The following is a 15603-nucleotide window of genomic DNA, read 5'->3' as shown; positions in this document are numbered from 1 at the left end:
ACTTGTAACTTTCTGACAAGTAATCTACTCACTCTCAAGGTAACCTAAACATAATCCATTTTTTTCTAAGGTAATGTTAGAACAATTGAAAAACATTACTTCCATGTATTAGATGGGCAAAGGGCGCTGTGCTGAGCTGTGAAATGTCTGACACAAGCACAATTCACAGTTCCCACCAAACGCTGTAGTAAATGCATGCGGGTCGTTTCTGACCCATGTGTGTAAACTTGATGTAGAATTACAAAAGCTGTGCTTGTTCATAACTTAAAACAGGAAAAATAAAAATGATGATTTGTGCTAAACAAAAACAAGATATTTACTGCATATTTGGAAAAGTAAATGACAAAATGAATTTATTTCAAAAGTATATCATAGAAACACTCAGCCATACATGAAATAACCTGGAAAATGAATGCAGGCTGTTTTTGACCCATGTTGTGCATTAGAAGGGTAGTGATACAAAAAAGGGTTTTTATTCAAAAAGTAAGAAAGGAAAAAATAAAATAAGGATGTATGATGATCAAAAACAAGTTAATTGAGGAATACCTTGAATACTGAATGATGGAATTAATTTATTGCAAAGATATAGAAGATAAAAACTCAGCCGGGTCACTTTTGACCCATGTTTTGCATCAAAGGGTTGAAAACAAACTATTAGTGAGGCAAAATACAGTCCAACTTACTGGATATTAAAGTGCAAAGTGTTGTAGAATTGACCATTTGTAGGAAGATAATAAGTGGCCACAGTTGAGAACGAGACTTGATCACAGGGGTTGTACTCAGGAATTTCCATCATGATTGACTTTAACTTAGAGATCTATGTTGACACACACTCATCTTTGTCCCCAGATCAAACTGGCCAGCTCTCCTGCAGCGGCAGCTCAGCTGATCAACAGAGGCCAGGGGCCAAACACACCTCCGGTCAGCATTACCCAGCAGGCTGTTCTCCTTGGGAACTCATCCACCCCTACTCTCACCGCCAGCCAAGCACAGATGTACCTGCGTGCACAGATGGTAGGTCAATTCACACACACAAACCTACATAAATATAACTTTAATAGTATTATTGTAACCCATTAAAACATACAGATGTGGTTATAAGGCATGCATATTTAAACTCTGATTTTCTAAGATCCCCCCCCAAAAAAGAGTTAATTACGTACCTCCACCAACTTTGATGTAAAGATATTTTCACCTCCATTTGTTTGCTTGCCTGTTTCCAATGTAACTCAAGAAGTAGTGAACGAATTTTGATTACATTTTGAGGAAAGGCGGGTCATGGGCTGAGAAACAGCTGATTAGGTTTTGATGGAAATCAGGATACGTATGTGGATCCAGGATTTATTTATTTATTTATTTTGCCTGTTCTTAATGTAACTCAAAAAGTAGCGAACGGATTTTGATGAAATTTGGTGTATAGCTTTAGTATTATCCTAGATTCAAGTGATTTGATTTTGATGTTGATAATATGTGGCTCGGTGGAGGTACGGTATGGACTCTACCGTGTGGCCTTCTAGTTTGAATGTGTAATCAGAGAAATTGTGTGTGCAGTTAGCATATCTGGTGCAGATAATTGTGTGAATATTATCAGAAGCAATATTTTCTATGCATCATAATAAACCATAATTATAGAAAGCCTAATATAATGTGCATAAATTGGTTTCATTTTGTCCAAACTGGTGAAAACAGGCTTTAGCAAATTTAATATCTGTCTTCTGGTTGTAATAATATGCAATCACAGTTACCATTCAGGTTTAGTAAATCATATTTTGAATACAAAGTTCATCAGTTAGCACTGGCATGGGCAAACACACAAAATGCTACAACACATGCTATTCTGCTTATATGAAAGATGCAATTCTTCATAAATCCTGTAAGCAAATCGTTTTGTTTTTGTGCATTTTTACACATGCAAACCTTCAGTAAATCAGGGTCTTTTTGTTTTTATAAACATGCAAATAGTGATTTATTACAATCATTATTCCAGGGTTTATTATTATAATATAATAAGGTTATAATAGATACACATTTCTATTGTTTATACTTTTTTGGTTAAATTACATTTTCTAGTGAGTGCATATGTACATGTTTTCCCTACTCTTTTAGCTCATGGAGTAGAAATAGAAGCACCATGATGCATGTCTTGGTTTTACAGTGGAACTTTACCCATGGCATGTCCCTGGGCTGGCCAACCACATTTACCACATGGACTCAATCCAGCACTTTCTCATAGCTATTTTAGAAAATAAATGAGAACCTGGGTGGCAAATTGACAATTTTTGTTGGAAAATTGTCCAAAGACATAAAATTTTGTAAAAATTATCCCACAGGATGAAGAATGAATAGATAATAGCAGAATGTGCAATTACATTAGTCTGTTTGCTATTGAGTTTATGGTGTGGTTTGCTTTAAAAGGCATTTTTAATATAGATGGTCTTATTTTTGAATGGCGATACAGTGTGTGCTATTTTAGCAGTTATAATTCCATGTTTTCCATAATATTAAGGCGAGACTGAGAAAATATTGCACCACTCTATTCAACAGGCGCCAAACACAATAGTCCTGTGGTGTTTTCATATAGATACAAAAACAGCACGTTTTGGTATGATTTTCAGGCACAGCAAAATAGCCTTGTGCAAGTAGCTAGGAGCCTAGGCCGTGCTGTTCCTTTATCCCCCCAGCTCATACTCACTCCGACCGCCACAGTCGCTGCTGTCCAGCCTGAAGCCTCGTCGCAGTCCGTTAACCTCCAGTCCACCAGCCCACAGGTACCTGAAACATGTGCTGAAGTTTCACACAACTACACCAAACATCTACACAACATATCTCAGTACTGAGGTGTTGTTGGTTTTTTTTTCTTTTTACATTCATCTCAGATGCAGAACCTGGTGTTGTGTAGCCAGCAGGGGGCAGTGGCCTCCTCCTCCTCCTCCTCTTCCACCCCTCAGCCCCAACTACATGGGCTCAATGTGAGGCATAGCAGTGGAGGAACAACTCAAATAGCTCTTCCCAGCTTGCCTGTGCCCCAACTAAAGAGTCTCAGCTCTCAGGCTCAGGGACTGCAGGGAGCGAAGAACGGCCTGGCGGATGCTTCATCGGAGCCAGCGAAGATGAGTGATGGTGCCAATGAGATGAGTACACGTGTGATCAGTATGAGCCACAACATGAGCACAACAACCAACCATCCCCTCATCAATACTGGTAAGAAAGCTATTAACACATATTCAGTATGCAGAATTACAAATTGGATTCTTTTTTGTCATCCTGCACTTATACTGATAATGAAATGAAATGAAATGAAATTAGTGGTTTTTAGACAACTACAGTATGTCATAAGAAGGAGTAATTTGATTGTACATTATTTGTTGGCAAGAATTTTGTGGGAGCGTGAACCACCTCTTTGACTCTCTAGTAAAAGATGGCATGTTTTTAGATATTTAGCTCCGTGAGACAACGGAGGAGTGAAAAGAAGGAAAAATCTCTGAGTGGGAAAGCAGCTGGCCTTGAGGTCTGGGTTGAAGGAGGACATGGTGGGCAGCAATCATTGCATGTCAGCACATTTGCTCTGAGAGAGAGAGAGAGAGAGAGAGAGAGAGAGAGAGAGAGAGATATGCTCTCAGTTCTTACTCTAAGGATATCATTTAACACTGAGACAGATGCACTGCCTTATGTGACCTTTGAGAACAAATCCCCCCCACATGCCATTTGGAAAAGACGAGTCTCCACATTTACAAACAATGCAAGAGCTTTGTCATGTATAGACGCACTGAAGACTCCTGTGCAAATGTTTAACTTTAAATCCACCATAGATAGATAATAGATAATGTTAAGGAATTACATTCTGAATTCATTTTGTGAGTCATAAGTCACTTTGACACCCATGCTATGTTTCATTATGAGAAAAGGAGCAGCATATGTGGCCATGGGCTATATGTGTCATTCTTGATTTTCTCAGCATGCAAAACACCGAGAGGAGAACAGTCATGCCACCAATAGTCTTTTCAAGTTGACTTGTACTCATTTTCTGAAGTAGAGGTGGAGGGAGTAATCTCATTTCATCTCATTATCTCTAGCCGCTTTATCCTGTCCTACAGGGTCGCAGGCAAGCTGGAGCCTATCCCAGCTGACTACGGGCGAAAGGCGGGGTACACCCTGGACAAGTCGCCAGGTCATCACAGGGCTGACACATAGACACAGACAACCATTCACACTCACATTCACACCTACGGTCAATTTAGAGTCACCAGTTAACCTAACCTGCATGTCTTTGGACTGTGGGGGAAACCGGAGCACCCGGAGGAAACCCACGCGGACACGGGGAGAACATGCAAACTCCACACAGAAAGGCCCTCGCTGGCCACGGGGCTCGAACCCGGACCTTCTTGCTGTGAGGCGACAGCACTGACCACTACACCACCGTGCTGCCCAGAGGGAGTAATGAGTATTGATAAACCCAAAATGAAAATGAAATGAAAATTAGTTTTAGTCTGCACTGAAAGTGATTTTTCCCCTGCTGTGTGTGCAGTACTAAAATATATTTTATTTTCATAGAAAATTAACCTTATAGTATAGGTCAGTGGTTGTCAAAGTGGCTTCAGGGACTCTCAGGAAAATGTGAAGCATAGCCAGGGGTTCTATGATCTTTTGCAGTTTGGGAAATCACAAACCACAAGTGGCAGTTTGCCCATCGGGGCAGGTGGGGTAGAGCCCAAACATATACAGTACCAATCAAATGTTTGGACACACCTTCTAATTCAGTGGTTTTTCTTTACTTTTATTAATTAAGATGTTTCATGTCTTAAAGTAATGATGGATGTCGTTTCTCTTTACTTAGTTGAGCGGTTCTTGACATAATATGGATTACTACAGTTGTGGAATAGGGCTATTTACTGTATTTTTATTATTTACTATTTAGTTTGAAGCATTAAAAGGGCGAGAAATATCCACTAATTAACTTTTGACGAGGCACACCCGTTAAGTGAAAAACAGTGAAGCTGGTTAAGATAATGCCAATAGTGTGCAAAGCGTCATCAAGTTAAATGGTGGCTACTTTGAAGAATCTAAAATATGAAACATTACATGAAAAACATAAATGTGAAACACTTTTTGTTTACCATATAATTACATATATGTTCCATGTGTTATTTCATAGTTTTAATGTCTTCAGTATTGTTCTACAATGTAGAAAATGGTCACAATACAGAAAAAACTATGAATGAGTCGGTGTGTCCAAACTTTAATTGGTACATATCAGCTGTTCAGAAAATATTAATCTTCTTAAACTTCTCATTCACCACCCCGTACGTTTCAAATTCCGCTGAAATACTAATTGCCTTTTTTTGTGGAACCAACCATTTTAAGAAGTCTTACTATTTAACAGATATAAGCCAATATCCCATTGTGTGATCATGTCACACACTGTGACAGTGGCAGTGGGAAACCCACCTGTGGTACTGAAAACAGTTGAATTTCTTTTTTAAAATCTATTTGGGTGCAACGGTGGTGTAGTGGTTAGCGCTGTCGCTTCACAGCAAGAAGGTCCTGGGTTTGAGCCCAGCGGCCGGCGAGGGCCTTTCTGTGTAGAGTTTGCATGTTCTCCCCGTGTCCGCGTGGGTTTCCTCCGGGTGCTCCGGTTTCCCCCACAGTCCAAAGACATGCAGGTTAGGCTAATTGGTGGCTCTAAATTGACCATAGGTGTGAATGTGAGTGTGAATGGTTGTCTGTGTCTATGTGTCAGCCCTGTGATGACCTGGTGACTTGTCCAGGGTGTACCCCGCCTCTCGCCCATAGTCAGCTGGGACAGGCTCCAGCTTGCCTGCGACCCTGTAGAACAGGATAAAGCGGCTACAGATAATGGATGGATGGATGGATGGATTTGGGTGCAAGTTATCAAATTGTACCATCATTTTAATCCTTAGTTTTCAGTCCTTTCCCTGATTAGAAAGGATATGATTAGTAAATTTGATCCACACTGTTATCTCACAAGCTACTTAACTAGCTAGGTTGTTAACGTGTCTTAGGAATGCAATTATCAGCACTTAGAAACCATCATGATTGCACCACTTGCTTATAAAATTATATCATCTGGTTTCAGTAAAGCTGTAATAAAAAAATTGCACATTGGAAAGACTGACCAGCCAGATTTCTTTAAAGATTAGGCAAATAAAACAGTGAGGTGGCAGTGTTATGTCAAAGATGTTCTTTTTCACCGGGGTAATTGTACTGTTAGACTTATTCTTGTTACGCTATTCGTCTGTGTTTGGGTGCTGCCTTTTAGACCAGACTACACTTTTTTCTCTCATTGTACATATCTAGTTTGCTCAAGTTCATGTGAAACTTATCAACTCTCAACTCCCTATTACGGTTTCACTCTAAAAATTCACTCGATAGTTTAGTCAAGTGTGACAGCCTTAAACAAAATTTAGTCGAGAGGCTATGTTATTTATTGTCATCCTGCTCCAATAGAATCTAAGGTTATGCACAGTTTGCTTGTTGTTATACTTATTAGCGCATTTGGCCAACAGGTGATGAGCTTATGCCATCGTATGTTGTCTGTCATCTGTCATCCGTCCAGCGTCGTCCATGTTTCACGAAAATCGCTTCTTCTCTCTCAATTCTTCACCGATTTTTATTCTTTTTGGCAGGAAGGTTGGTCTGACTGGGGTGCATATGGCTTCTACCCAAATTTGCATAATTGCAATTAATAATGAAAATATGTAGTAATGAATCCCTAATGAACAGTTTCCACACAAATTGCTTCTGCTCCCTCAATTCTTCACCGATTTTGATTCTTTCTGGCATGAAGGCAGGGGTACCTATGGTGCATATAACTTCTACACAGATTTGATTTCTCACAGGGCCGGAGTGAGTGACGCCATCATTGACGGTCTCCTTATTGGGTTCTTAAAGGAGATACACAGAACCTTTATTTTTAAATACATTTCTGAGTGCATAGTATCTCCATCCTTGACTCTTGTATGCTGCATAAATGGGAATTTATTTATATATATATATATATATATATATATATATATATATATATATATATATATATATATATATATATATATATTTTTTTTTGTGAGTTAAAATCGACCACTAAGTTGGCATTCGAGCTGCCCCGCTGAGCCAGCCAGCCCTGAGTGAGTGACGTCACAGCAGTAACTGGTTTTAAGGCCGAGGCCTTTAACAGCTATAGACCAAAGCCAGACTTGGCAGGTGAGAGTGGTTGCAGTGGCGTCTTCGTTCGAATTTATTGGAGATTCTTCAGATTCCTCAGATAGTAATACTACTGTGATAGTCCTGAAATTGGAGTGTGAACATTCTACTGCTATACACGTAGAACCGTATCAGTTTGAACCATCGGAAAATGAATCTGATAGTAACATGTTGGCCACGGAGGCCCCCACCTTACGAAATAAAGCCAGAGAACAAACCTGTCTAGAGAATTACATGGAATTGAACTGAAAGTCTCATGTGACTCTCATTAAAATAGGATAGGTATTATAACTTGTGCAACATACATGTACATGCATGCATTTTCACTGATAAAACGTAAAAGGCTAATTAAATAATCAGCTGAACTGAGACAATCACATTCTGAAGCAAATTAAATAATCTTATACTGGTAACTTAAATACACAGTACAAGTTACATGTATTAATCTAAATGCAGGTAAACAACGAGTGTTGTTGTTGTTGTTGTTGTGATGTAATCAAACGAGAGTCACGTCTTACCCGTCTGTGTTCTTGTTTTGAAACAATCTGACTTTCAGTTCTTCATTCAGTTCTTCGTTCATTTGCTTCTTCCATGTGAGGGTGAGATATTGCTGCTGAGGCGAGCATATCCAGCGGAGAACTCTGACGACTGGTCCACTCATTCTCCATTTTCTCCATACTGAGTACTCCGCCATTACTGCTCAGCTAACACTGTGGGAGAACTGGTGCAACTGAACTTACTTTCTTTTCTTGTAGTTTTCTTTTCCTTTAATTGTTGGTACTCCACCCTCTTTCAATACGGGCTTATAGCCAACGCTCCTCAACAGATCAGAGATTTCATACGAGTCATCAGTAAAATGTGCCCGTGAACTTCTCGCAAAATGTGTCCAAATCTTTGCAGTTTGAACATTCTTGGGCCATGAATGCAACATAAATTCACTTTCTGTCATGTTGCTGCACCCGCCAGCAACACATCTACATGGCATGGCGATAAATTAGCTCAAAATGGAGGATCAGAGTTGCAGTCAGCTCTGTGTTTTAGTATAGTGGAAATGGTGATGAGACAGATAGCCTTCCTGCTGCGACGTCACAGATGTCAAGGTCATTCACTCAGACCGCTACCTATATGAATCATTTTAATCGTAAAAATTACTATATTAGATTTATTGTTAACACTTAAAACTATTCCTGTGCCATTCTTGAGGTCTCAAGGCATTTATAAACAAAAAGTGAGGCCATGGTTCTGTGTATCTCCTTTAAACTTATGTATTAGCCTGTTTGAGTGGTCAGTTGAATTGATTATTTGACAGAGTTTCATGCAAACTCCAATAAATCTTCTCAGTAGTGTCATCCTGAACCTAATGTGGAAAGTTTTTCATGAAAAAATGGTGTCATGAATAAGTGAAAAATATTATTGTACCCATTTATGAAATGAACCTAATGCTTTTTGAATTTGAATAATTGGATTAGGTTCATAAAATAAATTTGTACTTAAGGGGTCTGTGAAATTTATTTTATAGTTAAAGGGGTTCTTGGCTGCAGAAAGTTTGAAAACCCTTGTAAAGGAGTTTTTTATTACAAACTTGCCTCAGAGATGCATCATATTATTTTGGGTTTGAGCCTAAAGGCATATCTCATCCTCATTATCTCTAGCTGCTTTATCCTGTTCTACAGGGTCGCAGGCAAGCTGGAGCCTATCCCAGCTGACTGCGGGCGAAAGGCGGGGTACACCCTGGACAAGTCGCCAGGTCATCACAGGGCTGACACATAGACACAGACAACCATTCACACTCACATTCACACCTACGGTCAATTTAGAGTCACCAGTTAACCTAACCTGCATGTCTTTGGACTGTGGGGGAAACTGGAGCACCCGGAGGAAACCCACGCGGACAACATGCAAACTCCGCACAGAAAGGCCCTCGTCAGACACGGGGCTCGAATCTGGACCTTCTTGCTGTGAGGCGACAGTGCTAACCACTACACCACCGTGCCGCCCCCTAAAGGCACGCATATATGCCTTCACTTTCATAAAATCTGATGCATTTTTGTTTGGGTGTTCCTTTTCACCAATAAAGACATCCTGTAAAATTTTTTGACCATATTCAAAAGTCTAATGGCGGCACCATGAGGTTCATTTTTTGCCAAAAAACGCTTATTTTATGTTTTCGCGTAAGGTTTGAATCACAATGTTGGACTCCATTTATTGATTTCTTGTGACCCAGAGATCATGTTAAGAACCTTTGCAAGGGATTGAGAAGCATTAATGTGATTCATAATACATTTGTATTGTTTAAAAGTAGTTGAACAATGATTCAATGAACAGCTAAAACTCAAACTGTGCTTGATAATATATTTAGAATATCTACTAAAAATGTGTATCTAAGATATTTGGTATACTCTATAAGGTGCCATAATGTTTCATGAAAAGTGATGGAAATTTTGTCATAAAAGTCATAAAATAGCAGCTTTTTCCATAACTTTGAGCTCCTGGTGCCACCATTAAACTTTTGAATTTTGTCAAAATATTTCACCCAGTGTGTTTTCTTACCAAAAGGAACATAAAAACAAAAATGCATCATGATCGGAGGAACTTTTCATTTTTAGGGGGCAACTGATGCACCCTTATTTATATATATATATATATATATATAAATTGTGGTAATAATCCAGAAGCATTCATGAGTGTGCGCCAGATAGGTACATAGATTGAATGATGTGTAAATGTCTAGATGTAGTTTGCAAGATTTAAGTATTCTAAGATGAAATACTGTACTTACTTAGGTAGTAAACTCTAAGGTTAATCATTATGTTAGTTTATATAATTTGAAGCATGGTAAAAATCAACAATCTTTTATAACAAGCTCAAGATATGACTGAGACTAGAAACTAAAAACAATCTAGGGTAAAGTCTGACACTCATATAGCCCACAGCTTTGCTTGCTGTGTCATAGGCTTGCCCCATTACTTTCATAACACATCATCAGTCATGGTCATATTAATAGAAGTGAGCTGTCACTCAAGACAATCCAGGCCTCAATTATCCTCCACCAAACAAGTCTAAACGGGAACTGCAAGCAGGCTGTGGAGGTGTTATTTTTGAGTGAGCATTACAGATCATGTGGCAAGTATGGGATCATGCTGACATAGTTCCTGTTGAATAAACTTAAAAGGAGAAGAGCACAGTATTTCAACTTAATGAGTTACAGACAGAGAGAATACAACATTTTAAAAAGATTAAACAATGATACTCTTTCTTGATTCTTCACAAAAACAGCATTTCAGGAGATTGTGCATTTATTCTTACAGAAACATTAAACAAACTTCACTTGTTAATAATAATCACATGATTTCACATGTGAAATGTATATAATTTAGACGCTTCACATGTCACACATGGACATTTATTTTTATGTGGTTTTTTTCACTTGATTCATTTATTGAGTAATACAACTCGTAAAAATAAATAAAATAAAATATGGAATAAAACAAATCGTGTGAAACAAATAGCATTTCGACTTGTGATTGTGTGATTTTTTTTTTTTTACATGTAGGACATACCACAGGTTTACTTGTTTACATGTGCAATAGGAGCTGCATTTTCACTTTTTTTTCCCACATAATCACTTTAATGCTCACTCAGTAACATGTGAAAAACATATGAACATATGATCATGTGAAATGTACGTGATTTTTCCATAAGGGTGGTCATCATGTATAATAATAATAATGTATAATAACCATCTGACTTGTTAAAAATTCTTAACAGAAAGATCCAGAAAAGCTATGTAACATTAAAAACCTAATACTCTCTTCATAAGTGTGTAGTAAGTAGTTTTGTGAACTGTATTACAATATCATAGCGACACTCATTATAAACTCAGACCAGTTCCTTCCTGGATCATAGCAGCACCACAAAAAGTGGACTGTTAACATAGTGCATGTACTAAGTTTAAAGAGGAAGTGCCTTCAGAAACACTAACACAGTGAATCTACAGGGATGTGTGTGGAAAAGGGCATTTTGTACAACCCATATTTTCTTCATGAGGAACTCATTAAACATGAAAAGCGCATAGCCAGCAGCATGAACCATACTATAGCACTTGGACCATGATTGGAGTGAACTCTAAGCAGGACCAGACGTTTTTGGCACTGATCCCCCTAAGCCTAGATATGAGAACAACTCTATAGAGTGAACATATGTATATAATATAGCACTGTGCAAAATTATGCACCCTGGTTTTTTCATACAAACTTTATACATTTCTATTTTATGACTTCTACATTATCAAGTCAGTACAGAAACATTTCAGAGTTCTGAACATTCATTTTATAGCACAAAATTAAATGTTACAGAAAAAAATGTTTATATCTCAGCAGCATATTACATAAGAGGGCACTTTTCAAATTAAAAAAGAAAACATAATGAAAGCTACTGGGTTTTGCTGCAAAATTAAGAAGCAAGTGTGACAAAGTGTCCAGAAGACTGGTTCTGCAAGATGCTCAGTAAAACCTACAGCTAATTTCCTTATAAAACCACACTCATTGTACCTGAGACTACTGTTTTTTTAAGCAAAGGGTCATCTCGCATCCAATATTGACTTTGTTTAATTTATTATGGCTTATTGCCGTTTATAGTACTTTTTTAATGTTGCAATATTTAATTTCATTATTTTTAAGCCAGCATTATTTTTCAGCATAAATGAGTACACCCCCTTTGAAAAGTAACATTTTAAAGAATATCTCAATGAACACAAACAATTTCCAAAATGTTGACAAGACAAAGTTTAATATAACATCTGTTTAACTTACAACCCTGATTCCAAAAAAGTTGGGACAAAGTACAAATTGTAAATAAAAACGGAATGCAATGATGTGGAAGTTTCAAAATTCCATATTTTATTCAGAATAGAACATAGATGACATATCAAATGTTTAAACTGAGAAAATGTATCAATTAAAGAGAAAAATTAGGTGATTTTAAATTTCATGGCAACAACACATATCAAAAAAGTTGGGACAAGGCCATGTTTACCACTGTGAGACATCCCCTTTTCTCTTTACAACAGTCTGTAAATGTCTGGGGACTGAGGAGACAAGTTGCTCAAGTTTAGGGATAGGAATGTTAACCCATTCTTGTCTAATGTAGGATTCTAGTTGCTCAACTGTCTTAGGTCTTTTTTGTTGTATCTTCCGTTTTATGATGCGCCAAATGTTTTCTATGGGTGAAAGATCTGGACTGCAGCCTGGCCAGTTCAGTACCCGGACCCTTCTTCTACGCAGCCATGATGCTGTAATTGATGCAGTATGTGGTTTGGCATTATGTTGGAAAATGCAAGGTCTTCCCTGAAAGAGATGTCGTCTGGATGGGAGCATATGTTGCTCTAGAACCTGGATATACCTTTCAGCATTGACGGTGTCTTTCCAGATGTGTAAGCTGCCCATGCCACACGCACTAAGATGCAGAGATCAGAGATGCAGGCTTATGAACTGAGCGCTGATAACAACTTGGGTCGTCCTTCTCCTCTTTAGTCTGAATGACACGGCGTCCCTGAGTTCCATAAAGAACTTCAAATTTTGATTTGTCTGACCACAGAACAGTTTTCCACTTTGCCACAGTCCATTTTAAATGAGTCTTGGCCCAGAGAAGACGTCTGCGCTTCTGGATCATGTTTAGATACGGCTTCTTCTTTGAACTACAGAGTTTTAGCTGGCAACAGCGGATGGCACGGTGAATTGTGTTCACAGATAATGTTCTCTGGAAATATTCCTGAGCCCATTTTGTGATTTCCAATACAGAAGCATGCCTGTATGTGATGCATTGCCGTCTAAGGACCCGAAGATCACGGGCACCCAGTATGGTTTTCCGGCCTTGACCCTTACGTACAGAGATTCTTCCAGATTCTCTGAATCTTTTGATGATATTATGAACTGTAGATGATGATATGTTCAAACTCTTTGCAATTTTACACTGTTGAACTCTTTTCTGATATTGCTCCATTATTTGTCGGCGCAGAATTAGGGGGATTGGTGATCCTCTTCCCATCTTTACTTCTGAGAGCCGCTGCCACTCCAAGATGCTATTTTTCTACCTAGTCATGTTAATGACCTATTGCCAATTGACCTAATGAGTTGCAATTTGGTCCTCCAGCTGTTCCTTTTTTGTACCTTTAACTTTTCCAGCCTCTTATTGCCCCGTCCCAACTTTTTTGAGATGTGTTGCTGTCATGAAATTTCAAATGAACCAATATTTGGCATGAAATTTCAAAATGTCTCATTTTCGACATTTGATATGTTGTCTATGTTCTATTGTGAATACAATATCAGTTTTTGAGATTTGTAAATTATTGCATTCCGTTTTTATTTACAATTTGTACTTTGTCCCAACTTTTTTGGAATCGGGGTTGTATAACGGGAAAAAGTAAGGTTAATAATATAACTTAGATTACACATTTTTTCAGTTTTACTCAAATTAGGGTGGTGCAAAAATGAGTACACCCCACAACAAAAACTACTACATCTAGTACTTTGTATGGCCTCCATGATTTTTAATGACAGCACCAAATCTTCTAGGCATGGAATGAACAAGTTGGCGACATTTTGCAACATCAATCTTTTTCCATTCTTCAACAATGACCTTTTTAGTGACTGGATGCTGGATGGAGAGTGATGCTCGACTTGTCTCTTCAGAATTCCCCATAGGTGTTCGATTGGGTTCAGATCAGGAGACATACTTGGCCACTGAATCACTTTCATCCTGTTCTTCTTCAGTGGCCTTAGATGTGTGTTTAGTCATGTTGGAAAAGTGCACGACGACCAAGGGCACAGAGTGATGGTAGCATCTTCTCTTTCAGTATAGAGTAATACATCTGTGAATTCATGATGCCATCAATGAAATGCAGCTCCCCGACACCAGCAGCACTCATGCAGCCCCACATAAGGACACTGCCACCACCATGTTTCACTGTAGGCACCATGCATTTTTCTTTGTATTCCTTACCTTTCCGACGCCATACAGTTTTGAAGCCATCAGTTCCAAAAACATTTATCTTGGTCTCATCACTCCAGAGTATAGAGTCCCAGTAGTCTTCATCTTTGTCAGCATGGGCCCTGGCAAACTCTAGGTGGGCTTTTTTGTGCCTGGGCTTTAGGAGAGGCTTCTTTCGTGGACGGCATCCATGCATGCCATTCCTCTGCAGTGTACGCTGTATTGTGTCATGGGAAATAGTCACCCCAGTTTGGCTTTCTATTTCTTTAGATAACTGCAGTGAACTTGCATGCCGATTTTCTTCAACCCTTCTCATCAGAAGACGCTCCTGTCAAGGTGTTAACTTCCATGGATGACCTGGACGTCTCTGTGAGATGGTTGCAGTTCCATCTTTCTTAAATTTTTGTACCACTTTTGCTACAGTATTCTGACTGATAAGTAAAGCTTTGCTGCTCTTCTTGTAGCCTTCACCTTTGTGGTGTAAAGAAATTATTTTCTTTGGGGAATTCTGAAGAGACAAGTTGAGCATCACTCTCCATCCAGCATCCAGTCACTAAAAGAGGTCATTGTTGAAGAATGGAAAAAGATTGATGTTGCAAAATGTCGCCAACTTGTTCATTCCATGCCTAGAAGACTTGGTGCTGTCATGAAAAATCATGGAGGCCATACAAAGTACTAGGTGTAGTAGTTTTTGTTGTGGGGTGTACTCATTTTTGCACCACCCTAATTTGAGTAAAACTGAAAAAATGTGTAATCTAAGTTATATTACTAACCTTACTTTCACGTTAGAAGTTAAACAGATATTATATTAAACTTTCTCTTGTCAACATTTTGGAAATTGTTTGTGTTCATTGAAATATTCTTTAAAATTTTACTTTTCAAAGGGGGTGTACTCATTTACGCTGAGCACTGTATATATAAAACTTTCAGGAGCCCCAGTCAAGTCTATATCTAAACAATATTTTTTTTACCCTTAAAATCTGTGCACTCAGTGAATAGCAATGTTAATCTTTAGTTGCATTACTGGTAAAGAAATCTGGAGTGACCCTTCATTGCAACCCCAAGGGTAGACTATGAGTAGACATTTTTTGTCCTGCTGCTTTTCCTATCTCCGTTGAAACATAACACATGCAACGAACATAATTGCTATTCTCTGGCATCTTTCATCAGAGACAGGAAGTAATACAGACTTTTCTTTTTTCATTAAAAGGCTCCAGGCTGAGCACCTAAAGAACAGGAGGCAATTATGTATTAATATGCATGCAACTTAAGCCTTCCATGTCCAAAGATACATCACATCCATTCCAGAACATCATGCACATCCTGTAGCAAAGGTATGGGGCATGTATAAACACAGCCAACATCTCAGTGGAGGATTTTAAGAAGGATTTCTTACTC

At 38.5% G+C, this 15603-nt stretch overlaps 1 protein-coding gene across 2 annotated transcripts in view; it reads left to right on the top strand.

The window, feature by feature from the left end:
- phc2a (polyhomeotic homolog 2a (Drosophila)) overlaps window positions 1–15603 on the top strand; it is a 110553-nt gene that overhangs the window by 60172 nt on the left and 34778 nt on the right. The window contains exons 5-7 of one of the 2 annotated variants that reach the window (XM_060938265.1): window positions 850–1014; window positions 2682–2768; window positions 2877–3201. In XM_060938265.1, coding sequence (XP_060794248.1) covers window positions 850–1014; window positions 2682–2768; window positions 2877–3201 — 577 coding nt within the window. Of the gene's footprint in view, window positions 1–849; window positions 1015–2615; window positions 2769–2876; window positions 3202–15603 lie in introns of both variants that reach the window. The other variant, XM_060938264.1, reaches the window with a different exon arrangement.

The sequence above is a fragment of the Neoarius graeffei genome, chromosome 13 (genome assembly GCF_027579695.1).
Source record: "Neoarius graeffei isolate fNeoGra1 chromosome 13, fNeoGra1.pri, whole genome shotgun sequence".
NCBI lineage: Eukaryota > Metazoa > Chordata > Actinopteri > Siluriformes > Ariidae > Neoarius > Neoarius graeffei.
This window is presented reverse-complemented; position numbering and strand designations above follow the sequence as displayed.